This window comes from Periplaneta americana, chromosome 2 (genome assembly GCF_040183065.1).
Source record: "Periplaneta americana isolate PAMFEO1 chromosome 2, P.americana_PAMFEO1_priV1, whole genome shotgun sequence".
Lineage (NCBI taxonomy): Eukaryota > Metazoa > Arthropoda > Insecta > Blattodea > Blattidae > Periplaneta > Periplaneta americana.
In genome coordinates, this window is record NC_091118.1 from 193,720,802 (window position 1) to 193,736,082 (window position 15,281).

General features: G+C 37.3%; 1 protein-coding gene across 5 annotated transcripts in view; it reads right to left on the reverse strand.

Moving 5' to 3' along the window:
- The window catches only part of Pld (Phospholipase D), a 151,859-nt gene that overhangs the window by 85,600 nt on the left and 50,978 nt on the right, over positions 1-15,281 (reverse strand). Inside the window, exons 1-2 of one of the 5 annotated variants that reach the window (XM_069819219.1) lie at positions 13,918-14,019; positions 4,283-4,419 (exon numbers count right to left, since the gene is read on the reverse strand). In XM_069819219.1, coding sequence (XP_069675320.1) covers positions 4,283-4,394 — 112 coding nt within the window. In that variant the 5' untranslated portion in view covers positions 4,395-4,419; positions 13,918-14,019. Of the gene's footprint in view, positions 1-4,150; positions 4,209-4,282; positions 4,421-5,984; positions 6,095-13,917; positions 14,020-15,281 lie in introns of those variants that run through there. The other 4 variants (XM_069819221.1, XM_069819222.1, XM_069819223.1 and 1 more) reach the window with 4 other exon arrangements.

Consider the following 15,281-nt stretch of genomic DNA (forward strand, 5'->3'; position numbering starts at 1 on the left):
AGGGCCAAATTATACCTACTCCATTATGTGTCTACAGGTCCGCGACGGAACGTCTAGGTCATGATACCCGGACTCGCGTTATTGAATGAGGGCTGGTTCAAATCTTTATACTCACTCACTCACTCACTCACTCACTCACTCTCTGGCTTTTAAGGAACCCGGAGGTTCATTGCCGCCCTCACATAAGCCCGCCATTGGTCCCTAGCCTGAGCAAGATTAATCCATTCTCTATCATCATATCCCGCCTCCCTCAAATCCATTTTAATATTATCTTCCCATCTACGTCTCGGCCTCCCTAAAGGTCTTTTTCGCTCCGGCCTCCCAACTAACACGCTATATGCATTTCTGGATTCGCCCATACGTGCTACATGCCCTGCCCATCTCAAACGTCTGGATTTAATGTTCCTAATTATGTCAGGTGAAGAATATAATGCGTGCAGTTCTGTGTTGTGTAACTTTCTCCTTTCTCCTGTAACTTCATCCCTCTTAGCCCCAAATATTTTCCTAAGAACCTTATTCTCAAAAACCCTCAATCTCTGTTCCTCTCTTAAGGTGAGAGTCCAAGTTTCACAGCCATACAGAACAACCGGTAATATAACTGTTTTATAAATTCTAACTTTCAGATATCGTGACATGGAAAATTACTCACAAGGAAAAAGAAAATACAGATCTTAACAGAAAAACGTGTCGGTAAGGCGGAAAAACTGTTAAATGAGACATTGTAATGCTTATATTGTGTATAGATATTCTACACGGTGTTCAGTTTTAATTTTGCTCTCAGGGTACATTTATACCACTCCACTTATGTGTCTACAGTTCCGCGACGGAAGGCGGCAAATCTTTATGGGGGAATAAATTTTTTCCATGAAATTTCGACCATGTATGGAATCGGTGCCCACCCAATATCGTGATGAATTTGGGGAGCTACGATAGGGAACAAAATCCGGTTCCGCGATCCAGTTATGAGGGCGGGAGAGATTTCATCGTGCTAAACACACGTTATACCACCGTACCGAATGGACGATCGTTCACCTCTGCTGAGGCATCTGGACGTGAGGCCAGAAGTCTGTTGGTAGGCCTCGACCATCTATGGACTGTCGCCCACAGGTTTCTTACTATTACTTTATTATGTTTATTGAAGTACCTATAATATACTTCTGAGTTTGTTCGTAATTTAACGTCCCTAGTAGCAGAAGATAAGATAATGAAAATGATAATGAGACAGCCGTAGAATGAGTGATACAGAAAGTTTCTGAGAAACATTGAATGACACACGCTTCCGAATAAGTAAAGATATGAAAGCATCTGTAAAAAACTGAGCATTTTAAAATAAAAAGGTAAAATAACAGAATGCAGAACCAAACGGAGAGAAGAATGACTCATAGTCGTAATTCGAAATTATGAGTAATTTATAAGGTGTATCAAAACATATGGGAAGAATCTGGGGAATTGATAGAGGATCTGAAAACAAGCAAGAAAATTCATATAATCATATAGTCAATTTCGCTTAGTTTGTAGTTACAGTCATTGTTTTTGGTGTTGGTCATACCTGCACAAACAGAGCTCAACGAGCGCGCGCGCTCTTTCGGAGCGGGAGAGCTGTGTTTACCGCTCGCCGAAACGGAGAGGAAGATACGTCAGAATGACATAGACTTGCTATAGGTAGAGGAGAGGGAAACGACCACTCAGTTATCTAGTGGAGTGCAGTGTGTAGGCCTATTCTCAGTAACTGTTTCACGTTGCTTACCTACTGCTACAATACAGTATGGTAGAATCTAAAAGACGGAACATAACATTTAACATTTAACGATTTACAGCTCGGACTTATTGATCTTCAATGTGGCCTAAGGGCTAAAGATCGTTTGAATAATACTATTAGTCTGGTTGAGTTTTACAAGACTAAACATTAGCAATAATATCCACGACTACACAGACTGGCTGTGAAAATGATTGCTATGTTTGGCTCAACATTTATATTTGTGAGCAACTGTTTTCTATAACCAACTTTAATAAAGGCAGACATCGAACATCTGTGCCTGATGTTTCATTACGATCAGAAGGCTACTGTTCCTTTCAGCTGCCAACAGCATAAAACCCTGTTTTGATATACTGATAAATAAAAATATAACAAAATGATATTGTACATTTAAGCAGCTATAGAATTTCTATTATTTCTGTAAAATAAATATTTCTTTATTAATTAATAATAGTCCAAGATAGTTTTGCAAACACTGAACGGGAATTCATTTCATAAACACTCTTACTAGTACTGTATTTCCTTTTGTGTATATTTTGTACGAGATCCACCCCTTCTTCCAGTCCACCCTTATACAGAGCGCAGCTAATATCTGCATTCCGCTCATGAGCTGTGAACCGGTTCGGAGAGTGCAAATCTTGTGCAGACCTGGTGTTGGTGATGGTGATGTTGGTCGCGCAGATCATGGTGATGATAAAGATGATAGTGGTGGTGGTGATGACGATGATGGTGATGATTATCGTATAGATATATTTCGGAGATGAAAAAATATCTGAACAAGGAACATTAATTTTTATATGAAACATGTCTGGGAAAATGTTTTGGAAGATTTCATGTGAACTAACTTGGAGCAGAGAATGAAAAAGATTAGGATTTTCGTTGGTAAGCAGTGATTATTTTGGGCGGCACAGCTGCTGTGACTATTTCTGTCTTTTGAAGTGACTAGTTAAGCAAAAATGTTTCAAAGATACTCGGACAGGCGGTCGTCATTCTTAGGTCGTTATTAATTATGAAAATAAACTTTCATGTTTATGAGCAACAACGTTTAAAAGAAATGCACCATAACTCACACCAGTAGCGGCCGGTGATCAAAATCCTCGGTGAGGCCAGATGCAACTAGTTTAAGTGCCTCCGATAGGAAATGTTTGTTTATGATATTATTATTGTTATTATATTATTAATATCATTATTACTGTATTATTATTATTAATATTATTAGTCTATTCTTATTACTATCAATTAAAAATAATAATTTCACTCACCAAATAAGCTGTTATGTTCTGAGTTTCAGTGACTGTTTCAGTGTGATGAAGCATCCCATATTATGTGCTGAAATTCCCCTTTCTTTCTTTTCTTTTTAATTTTTTCCTTTGACAGGAACAAGCAAAAGCCAAGAGAAGTTTATTTTGCCTCACATTACCACATAACCATTTATGTTGTCCATACCAGGATTCATTAGAAACTCGCGTTTTAAGATTATCTGCCAGAAAAATTATCAGCGATGTCGTAGGTATTTCGATAGTCTCTCTCTTTATTTAAAACTTCCTTTCTTTTAGTATTATTTCTTCTCGAAAAAGGACACTCTAACAATGAATTAACTGCACCAGCATTATTTCTCTCATTTGTTTCTGTTTATATTTTCCCAAAATACATAACAACATTGGCCCAGATTCACGAAGTACAATAGTAGAACAACCTCGCTTATGTCATAAACTGAGACATAAGGGGAGAGAATCTCGAGTGGGTTTCTGCCTGCCAAAGAGCTGGAATTTTGTTATTTATGGCCTAGTTAGGAAGAAAGTCACCACTGCTATTCCCACCCCACTCTACCCTTGAGGCCGGCCCATGGATGGGAGGAGTGAAACCTGACCAGGCCAGCCGAATTGTGCCTCAGCTACAACGTTTTAAGCGCAAACTCAAAGCCCGCGAAAGGACATGAAATGCATTAAGCCAGGCCCGGCACGAACGATTCTGGCCTCAGGAACAAATTTTACTGCAAAACAGGTCTATATACATCACAAGCCAGACCCGGCACGAGCGATCCCAGCCTCAGGAACAAATTTTACTGCAAAACAGGTCTATATACATCGAAGTTTTCAAATGCTTCTACAGCGATATATGCTTCATTCAAATAACTAATACATTATATAAAACCACAAAATTTGATTTCAGTTAAGCCAAGTGACTGAGGCCCGGCCTCACTTGTCTCAGTCAATCAGCCGCCACTGACTCACACTATACTTGAATGCAAATGTAAAATAATTCTGGAAATTTATACACGATATGAGTGAGTTAAACATAAAATGTATTAAATTTAATAAAGCAGGCACTTGTACAGACATTCAACAACGATAACAAACAACATCAAGAACAAAACCATGCATGCCTTATCACCTGGTGCCTCCTCCATTGTTACAGACTGGAAGCTAGAAACAGAAACAACATACAATCACTATGCGACCACCTCCTATTTTTCTATTCAATCTGAAGCAACATTCGCCTACATAAAAGAAGCCGGCTACTCACTTGCTCCATCAGAGAAGTCCCCACCATTCAGTGAAACTACAGGGTCTGCAGGAATCGGCAAGTCATCGTAGTCAGAGTCTGGAGAGGTGGGCTCAGCTCCTTCATCTACCATTCCTGAGAAGTGTTGATGCTACGACCTGGACAACGAAACAGACAACTATCAAGCTATGCAGAGCTTACAGAAATGTACTAACAAAGAGTAAGGTGTAGACAGCAGCAAGGAGGTTTTAAGAAAACTAAAATTCCAAAGAATAAATACTGTAGAGCAGCCTCCTCATACCAAGAAAGCGGTGACATGTTTCTTTGAAAAACGTAAACAATAAAGACTACAAAAGAGTGATAAGGCAGTGAAAGACGGAAAAGAAGTCATAAGAAGAAATGAACGAAGAAAAATACGAGGAGGAGGAAGAGGAATTGAAGAAGAGGGAGAAAATGAGGAAGATGAACAAAAGAAAAGACAAAAAGGAAAAAGGGGAAAGAGGAAGAAAAGGAAAAAGACAAGAAAAGGGGAAAGAGGAAAAGGGAGAAAGGAAGGAATGGAGAAAAAAAGATAAAGAGGAAGAAAAGGAGAAGGGGGGTGAAATAGAGAAAAGGAAGAAATGGAGAAAGAAGAAGATAGGGAGAAAAAGGGGAAGAGAAAGAAAGGGAGAAAGGAACAAAGAGGGAGAAAGGAACAAAGAGGAAGAAAGAGAAGAGGAAGAAAGAGAAAAGAGGAAGAGAAAAAGAGGAAGAGAAAAAGGGGAAGGAAGAGAAAAAGGGGAAGAAAGAGAAAAAGAGGAAGAGAAAAGGGGGAAGAAAGAGAAAAAGAGGAGGAAAGAGAAAAGAGGAAGAGAAAAGGGGGAGGAAGAGAAAAAGGCGAAGAAAGAGAAAAAAATAGAAAAAGAGAAAGAAAGAGAAAAAGAGGAAGAAAGAGAAAAGAGGAAGAGAAAAGGGGAAGAAAGAGAAAAAGGGGAAGAAAGAGAAAAAGGGAAAGAAAGAGAAAAAGAGGAAGAGAAAAGGGGAAGAGAAAAAGAGGAAGAAAGGGAAAAGAGAAAAGTGAGAAAGAGGAAAAAGGAAGGGAGAAAGAGGAAAAGGAAGGGACAAAGAGGAAAAGGAATAAAGGGAGGAAGAGGAAAAAGGAAGGGAGAAAGAGAAAAAGAAAGAAAGGAAGAAAGAGGAAGAAAATTGAAGAGAAAAAAGAAGAGGAAGAGAAGTGAAGAAAGGAGGAAGGAAAAGGAAGAAAACAGAAGGGAAAGAGAAGGGGAAAAGGCGAAAGAAGGGAAGAAAGAGGAAGAAAGGGAGAAAAAGAACGGAAGAATGAGGAAGAAAATGGAAGAAGAGGCAGGGACGTGAAGAAAGACGGAAGGCAGAGGAAGGAAAGAGAAGGGGAAAAGACGAATGAAAGGGAGAAAGTGAAAGAAAAGGAGAAAGAGGAAGAAATGGAAGAAGAATAAAAGAGAAGAAAAATAGGCGAAAGAAAGGAAGAGGCAGACAAGCAGGAAAGGTATCTGATGATATAATCATATTAACAAATGGCTAAGCGTGAAAATAATAAAATAAAATTAGTACACGACGAATTATATTTTATAATATTAATGTCCGAACTTATTCTAAATAAATAAATAAATAACGTAAATAGTTTTTTTCCACACTTCCAGAAAAACTAACGGTTAGATATAAAATATGTAGGCTAGTCCATTAACAGTACATTACTAAAGCATACCTTCATAAAATAATATTTCATTATCGTACCGCTTTCAACCAAGATTCGCGCTGGTTGGTGTGCGTTCCCTGCTCGAGGCTAACTGAACACACGACGCTACGTGGAAACGAATAAATTGTCTCAGCGGCCACGGAAGATAGCACAATGTACGTATTACGAACTCCAGTGCAAGAATATTAAACCGCTATGAAATCGAAATATTTTGAAAGTCGTTTTCCTCAACGAACGCAACACAATTGTCTTCTACGTCACTTCCTTCAGAAGCACATCTGACGTACTGCAACAGTCATTTTGTGACAAGAGTCCCGAAACTTCAGTAACTTTGTTCTCCACACGTTACGCAAAAGTTCGTTGTCATCAGCTTGGTAGCAACTACGTCATTTGCTTTACTAATACTCGCGTAAGAACGGATTTATAAGTACTAGTACGAATGAATTTACAGTTGATTGCCTAACCTAACCCATCACTGTGTACCGGTAGTGCTACTTTGTAACCTTATCCTTATCGTACAGACAGGTCGTTATCCGAATAACTAGTCAGGGGATGAGTAAACTTTGGCACGGTGAAAACTTAGGCAAATACAGTGTGAAAACAAAGTCTTCCCCTGATTATGAAGAACTGAATAGCCGCCCAGAACAAGTTTGTAACTAGAGATGAACAACGATCGAGAAAGCAAGACTAACAGCGCCCCCAAAGCCGAAAACCCGCACGACAATGTTGTATACGTCGCGTTGTTGACGTAAAGACTGCTTGTGAGTTTCGAGACGTCGAGATTGATCATTCCCGAAGTCCCGAACATCAAGCAGCCTTAAATCGCCACCTGACTAAACTTTCATCTACTTTTGCAACTGTTATATGTATAAACAATCAAGTAGCCTATTTGAAACATCATCTCTACCTTTCAGTGTATAATAATCCGTTCCCCAGTCTTCATTTAATTACTAGACCCTTATTAAAAGTCTAGGAATTTTCTTTTCATATGTTTGAGATCAAGTGTGCAATCTCAAGTAAAAAGATATTAACGTTATGTTTTATGTTTCTTAGATATGCAAATTTATTTGAGAATTGTTTTTTTTTCCATTTATATAATCATAGGTGATATATAATAGAGTCAACACCTGTGGAGTAACGGTCAGCGTGTCTGGCCGCGAAACCAGGTGGCCCGGGTTCGATTCCCGGTCGGGGAAAGTTACCTGGTTGAGGTTTTTTCCGGGGTTTTCCCTCAACCCAATATGAACAAATGCTGGATAACTTCCGGTGTTGGACCCCGGACTCATTTCACCGGCATTATCACCTTCATCTTATTCAGACGCTAAATAACCTTAGATGTTGATAAAGCGTCGTAAAATAACCTACTAAAATTATATATATATATATATATATATATATATATATATATATATAATAGAACCAGAACATTTTGATAACTTAAGATACTGTTTTGTTTTGTCTTTTTGTCTCATTTAAACATTTATAATGTTATTTATTTCAATGATGTATGTTATTCCAAGTTACGAAATCTTTCCACGCCGACCAAATGCTATTTCGAGAATGATGATCGAGACTCGAAGCGCACGAGAGTTACGAGACGAGACTCGAAAGACAAATGCAACGAACACAGCGAGCGAGAGCGACAGTTAGTTTTGTTCATCTCTAGTAAACAGTCTGCTATGTTATGGCCCATAGAAGGAGTTCGTATTCTAAAAACAAGGTTGTAGAATGGTGAATTAAAAAAAGTTTTCTAAATAATTTTTGAAGAATATTTAATTTGTTTTGAGTCATCCAAGTTTTTATGTCTTGTTTCGGTATTTTTTGGGCATAAGCACATGCATATTTCCACAGTTTTCAGATCACAAAAATTCGAACTCTATTGATCACCAAGCTGTCGATTAGCAGCTAAAAACTGAAACAGGTTTTTCTCGAAGAGTGTTTTGATATTTGTCCTAACACCGACATAAATAATTGTATAAGTTCTTTTTGTTGTAAAGAAAGAAAGCTTTAAGCATGTCACGTTTGAAGCAGTGTACTGGTGTACCAACGACATTCAAATCTATTACATAAAACTTGCTGCAGAGTATTAAAAACACTGAGTGTATTACAACATTCAAACCTATCATTCAATAATAAATTATTCTTGGATGACACTGCAAAACATTTTGCTACAAACATTCAAACAAATTATTATTATTATTATTATTATTATTATTATTATTATTATTTCATTTCCTCTCAGTGGTTCATGATAGACGTTTGGAGTTCCAGTTTTCTTAGTATGACGTCTCATCTGTTTGAATTTACTTTATGTAATAGCTTAGAAATTGATTTATATTCAAATTAAGTTTATAATAGGTATTTCAGAGGAATTCCATTCCTAAAATAGTAGTATTGTAGAAAAGGGCCCGATTCTGTTACTTTACATTATAATTAAACCTTTTTGAAGCAATCACAGAAAGAATAAAATTATATCATACCTACTTAGAAGTGGTTTAAATATAACGGATGTACCACATATCAGCTAGAACCTCAATCAGAGGTAATAAATAAATGAATGTATGGATTTTATTGTTATGATGGCTTTAAATACTGGGTGTTCATTTCAAAGTGTGTCATGACGTCACTGTTGTTGGGTCACCGATTTGAAGCGAGTTTCAACTTATATGTTAGAGAAGTTGCCTATTATTTAAGGCGTTCTTCAATCTGAACTTGAGAACGTGTATGGTATAACTTGAACGTCGTAGCAACAGATGGCGGTCTGTACAGTCTGTGTGCTACCATAACCTCTTTCGAACTGTGTTTTGCGCCGGCAAGTCGTACGCAGGGTATTTGTTATCATCAGTTGCGTACGGTAACATTCCACAACACAAATCAAATGCTCCGTGTCCATGTTCACCGTCGAAGTTAATGTCAACAAATACGTAAGTAATCGTCTTAACCCTCTCCCCATATCCCGACAGTACGTATTTCCAAACAGTTCACATTCCTGCCACTACCGGCGTTACCGTACGTATCGGTACATACTCTTCAGAATGAACGCCGTACTTGATAGCCAACTTCTCTGCCTCTTAGATTATACACCTGAGCTGCGGAAGTGTAGGAAGATTGAATTCTCTAGGCTCATCAGCTAGCCACATGACGGCATACAGCGAGCCAAGACACATTTTGAACTGAACATCCAGTATATGAGGTTAAAAATCAACATTGTGTTAGTATTTGACACTGAGTTTTTGTTTCCCTTGTGAAATTTTAAAATTACGAGTTGGGCCCTTCTTTGAATAAACGTTTCAAATCATATGTCCTACCTTTTGTGATTACATATAAAAATTCCTTTTGTATGCAATTCCGAAGACAAAAATTTATTTAGTTATTCGTGCTCCCTGTAAATTAATTCGTGTGTGTCTTGAAATGTAGTTCAAGAAAATACACTATGGGCAGAAATACCATTTGCTACAAGATAAAAATATGAATTATTGTAAAATGCATGTGTGACCTCTATTTAAGGGATTTTTTTCCATGTAAAGTTATGTAACTGCCTTGTCATTTATGACAAGACTATAAATATTAACTTATATTCATAATTAATTCTAAAAATAAGGACACGAAGGCACCGGCATAACTCAGGCGCGGAAGCGCGTTTGCCTGCTGATTTGGAGTTGCGCTCGGGCGTAGGTTCGATTTCCTCTTGGGCTGATTATCTAGTTGTTTTTTTTCCGAGGTTTTCCCCAACCGTAAAGCGAATGTCAGGTAATCTAAGGCGAATTCTGGATCTCATTTCGCCAAATACCATCTCATTATCAATTCCATCGACGCTAAATAACTCAATAGTTGACACAGCGACGTTAAATAACCAAGTAAAAAAAATTGTCAAAATGTACCAAGTCCCACAGTCTCCTCTACTCTTTAAACTGTCTACAGTTGCTATATTTTGAAATTCTCAAATCTTTGTAATGTACAGTAAAGGTAAAAAAGGTAAAGGTATCCCCGTAACATGCCATGAAGGCACTTGGGGGGCATGGAGGTAGAGCCCCATGCTTTCCATGACCTCGGCACTAGAATGAGGTGGTGTGGTCGGCACCACGCTCTGGCCGCCTTCTACCCCGGGGAAAGACCCGGTACTCAATTTTATAGAAGGCTGAGTGAACCTCGGGGCCGTTCTGAAAGTTTGGCAACGAGAAAAAAATCCTGTCGCCATCTGGGATCGAACCCCGGACCTTCCAGTCCGTAGCCAGCTGCTCTACCAACTGAGCTACCCGGCCGCCTTGTAATGTACAGTAGTGGCAAAAAAAACCAGATCGACCCTTGTAGCTGATTTCAGAGCCTTGTTCACTCCAGAGCACGATAGACTGCTAACTAAGACTTTCGTGGTTCGAATCTTGCCTGGGAAGTAAACTTTTTTTGTTCCTTATTCAAATTTATTCCCAATACGTATCGATTGCAGCGATATTTTACTACTTATTATTCCCAGAACATGAATCTTACCAGCAATCGAAAAGTATTGGGAATAAATTTGAATATTCCCAGAACATGAATTTTACCAGCAATCGAAAAGTATTGGGAATAAATTTGAATAAGGAACAAAGAAAAGTTTCCTTCACAGGCAGGATTCGAACCACGAAAGTCTTAGTTACCAATCTCTGGTGCTCTGGAGTGAACAAGGCTCTGAAATCAGCTACAAGGGTCGGTCCGGTTTTTTTGGCACTACTGTACAAATTGTCTAACTTAAGCAGTCCATTTTTGTTTAAGCAGGCCAAATTTCAGTCGAGACATATGGGAGGTATTTAATGGTTTCGCAGGCGGAATTAGAGTGGATATATTGAATAACATCTACTGACATCGTCACGTGAATGTTACGAATTTTAGTCGCCGTGTGATATTTTTATACTAAACATATGTACTCAATCTGTTAGGCCAATTATTTATTTTCTTTCGGCTTTCCAATGTTTCTTCTAATCTCTTTATCACTGGACAGTGTTTTATCGGGTCACTTAAGTTCCGATAATATTATCATGTCTTAATACACAAGTTATCTCCAGTCTTTCAAGCTAATTTGTTTTGTTTAACTGGGGATAAGCAACGAACATAATATTAAGGCACCTTTAAATAACATACAGCGCAATTTTAACACAATTCATTTATTTACTTAAAGTAGTGCTGTTGATTAATCAAAATATTTAATCGATTAACTATTTGAATTTAATCGATTAATCGAGTTTTGATAGTTTAAAAAATGTTTTAATCCTACTATAATACACAATTATTGTTAAATTTGTGCTCGGTGATAAGCATAAGTATTACATTAATATTGTATATCTGTATATATTGTATCCTTATATTACAAAACAACTATTTTAATTACTTACTAACATTTCATTATGAGGCTTATAATTTGTGTCAATTTCTCTGTGAATTTATGAGACAAACATAAATAACAAAAAGTATGAACACTCACCTAGTTAGTACTGCTTCATCCATGATTTTAAACATGTGAGTGCATTCACATGCTCCGAATTAAGTGTCGCTCTACGTTTAGTAACAATGTTTCCTGCATCACTAAACACGAAAAAACTTTTTCTCTGTCAAGCACTTCTCCACGATCATTCAATTTAAATCCAAACGTTTCACCGAGTTTACGTCTCAAATTCTCATATGACATAATGGAGTTTACACTTTTCACAGACCACAGAAAACTGATTTTTTTTTCTTCTTTATCAAACTAAACACACAACCTTCATATGCAAACTCGGTACAGAAACTGCAACTGCAAAACTACAGCGGTCGAAACAGAAGACTGGCCCCTATTGTAATCGAATTACCAGATTTAGAAAGAGAAGAAGGTAAGTTACTCTCTCACTTGCACACAGTATACATATGGTTATTTTAAAAGGGATGAGGGGGACGAATCCCAGAAAAGTATGTATTTCATATGCTAGGAAGATGAGCTGACAACAAGGTGGAAGTTTTCTTGGAAAACCATAAAACTTAATAAGGGTTTCGCATTGTGTTTCAACTTTCAATAGAGGTAGACTATGTCACTATCCTCATATTTCCATCTCGTTCTGAAGTGTTTGTGCAAAGATTTTCCCTACTCTAACTGGTTTACAGTTAGAAAATAACAGTACTCTTGTGCTTTTAAGTAAGCAATTTCCGAGAAAGAAATATTGTCGGAATTTTTAGTACGAGTTTGTATTAACAAAATAATAATTAATATAAACTACAACAGATTAATTTTAATCGACTCGATTATTCGATTAAATATTTTTGATCGATTAATCTTACAACAGAAATTGATCGATTAATCGATTAAATCCTACAACACTAATTTAAAGATATTTTGAATATGTAACACTACCATGAGAATGTCACAAGCTAGGTAGACTAAGAAAGAGGTTGGATTTAGACTGTGACAGACCATAATACGGTCTATCGAAGGTACCCGAGATCGACAACCCGCACGGACTTGGATCATGTCGAAGTATTCTGCTTGCCGGAACATCTTATAGTCAATTCTTCTGTCGCTTTCACTTTTGCAGTCACAAGTTTCAGAGATTCGAACTGTGAATGATCTTCCCGCTATATGGAAGGTAGGTCAGTATTCTTTCCCTACAGTCCTATATTTCAGTATCAATTTTAACTACAGCTTTGGCCCCCAAGATCAGACACTAGTAGCGCGTTTGCCTGGAGATCCGGATTTGCACTCGGGCGCGGGTTCGATTGTCGCTTGGGCTGATTACTTGGTTGGATTTTTCCGAGGTTTTCCCCAACCGTAAGGCGAATGTCAGATAGTCGATGGCGAATCCTCGGCTTTATCTCGCAAAATACTATCTCGCTATCACCAATTTCATCGACGCAAAATAACCTAGTAGTTGATACGGCTTCGTTACATAACCAGGTTAAAAAAACTATTACAAGCTTATTCTTATTGATGGCACTAAACACTTTAAATAATAGTTTGAAAATATATTATATAATTCTGCAATGCTTGGGAAAAGTGGCATAAGTCAGTTTCCACAAACATTTTTTATTAGTTTATTGACAACTTATGGAACATCTGCTCGCTAGGGAAAAAGAGACATAAGTTATTTCTCCCATTACAATAATTCATGCAGAAGAAAATCAAATCCACATAAACCAATGTGAAGACAGTTTTTTTTTCATTCTCCTGTAAAATTAATATTTTTGACTTGTGCCACTTTTCCCGAGCACTACAGAAAATGCATTGATAAACCATTCAACGGGAACTCACCTGAGACTGAAGTAAGTTTCGTAGATTTGTTTTCAAACAAGAAATAAATGAAGTTCGAACATGACAAAGAAATATGTTGTATTTTCGGGGCAAAAGCATTGAAGTCCACCATTAAACAAATTTCTATGGACGTAAGACAACTAACAAGAATCTTGGTAACGACAGTAAAAAAAAAAAACATTAATTTCCTAATTATCGTGTAAAAACCAGTGTAAAATTAACGCACATTCAATTTTTGTGGAAAGTTTTTTTGTTATCTCCTGTAAAATTTTCGTTTCTGAACTTGACCGGTTTTTGCACCGAGGTCTTCAATTTCCGTAGGTGTCTACGCCTGAATCTTCAGATAAGGCAGAATGAAAATTGAGTTTTAGTGAAAAAGTAACTCATGGCAACTTACGTGTTACTAATAGTTCATTTACAGTTTCGTAATTTTACTTATTTACAACCGTTATGGCACGCAAAACGTCTTTCATAAGAAAATTACGATATTCGGAACAAATGAACTTTCATTTACCTTTGCGAATTTTAAGAAGTATAATACTGTATATTGAGTTATTTAATATTAATCTTTGAAAGGCCATTGAACGCAAACTAAGAGTTCTGTATAAACTTTTGCATTGCCGACTTTTATATTCATATATTTCTAAAATATATTTCGGTATAACATTTTTATGGCGCTGAGTTTGTACTCACCAGGAGCGCCGGCAGCACAGACGATATCTTGTCGACAAGTGACACTCCACTGATCGCCTCGCCTTCCTCAGATAACTTCGTATCTGGAGGACTGACGCAAAGTTTACGCGGTGGATTCATGACTTAAGATTTCAACGCTGTATCACGCACGCATCTTTTAAATCTGTGAAATTCCCCGAAAAAATAATTCCTCTGATAAATACAAACAAATTTATTTTTCAATCTATTGACGTTGAAGGAACAACCTACACGGTGAAAAGGTTGTATTTCCTCTATCACTTTCTTTTCCGTATGTATTGCAATTCAAAGGAAACTAGTGTTACGAACATAACACATATACTTTAGCTTCATATATTTTACGCTTTTCACAACAACTCAATAATTTATTCGTGTTGCAAATGATGTCATCGTTTCCAGTTTCTTTCTTGAAGTATTACTCGAAAGACATACGCAAAAAAAAATGAGGTTTCAGCCTTGTTCCAATGTAGAGTTAGCCGTGGCGAGAACGTGACTCGCGAGACATTGTGGCTCGCAGTGATAGCTGTGCATTTCGCTTGCTTCTAACCTTCCCCAAATCCCCACGCTCTCACTCACTGGAGTCAAACTCCGTTCCATTTGTATTTGTCTCTGACCTGCGAGTGGCATATGTCTTCTCGAAACCATGTACGAAAGTTCCAAGTAGGATGGGAGGACGCATTTTTTTCTGTCAATGTCATGAGAATATTAAATATATGATTTGTTCACAAGTATTACGAGGAAAACGGTTGTATAACTTAAAACGGCACTATACTACATGTTACTGATGAAACATTAAAAGGTTGTGTTATTGTTATCATCATCATCATCATCATCATCATCATCATCATCTCTGTACGTCGACCCTTTTTCAGCAGATGTACGAATAATGCGGTTAGCTCTTCAATTTGAACTCACTGATTTACTATGTGATGTTAAATGAAAGCTAGATGTAAGGACTTGACAAATGTTGAACTTTCAAATCTTTGCCAAAAAAATAAATATCCGAAGCTTTGTTCTTTCGCTTGCTCTGTTGAAGCCAAGTTCGCTACAACTTACGTTTGTGAAAAATTATTTTCAACAATTAAAATAGTAAAAACCAAATTTAGATCACGACTGACAGACAAATACCTTCGTGATCAACTAAATGACATAATTCCTGATTTTGAAACTTTGTCGCAGAGACATTCTGAAGACTGTTAATTTTAGGTTGTGATATTGTTCATTTATTGTTCATTTCTTTCTTCGTTACACGGACTAAACGTTAGTTTGTAGCCTTGTACTGTATAAAATTACATTTAAGTGCTTGAGGTAAGGAAAATGAAAATCCGTTAATAAGTTGCTTCACT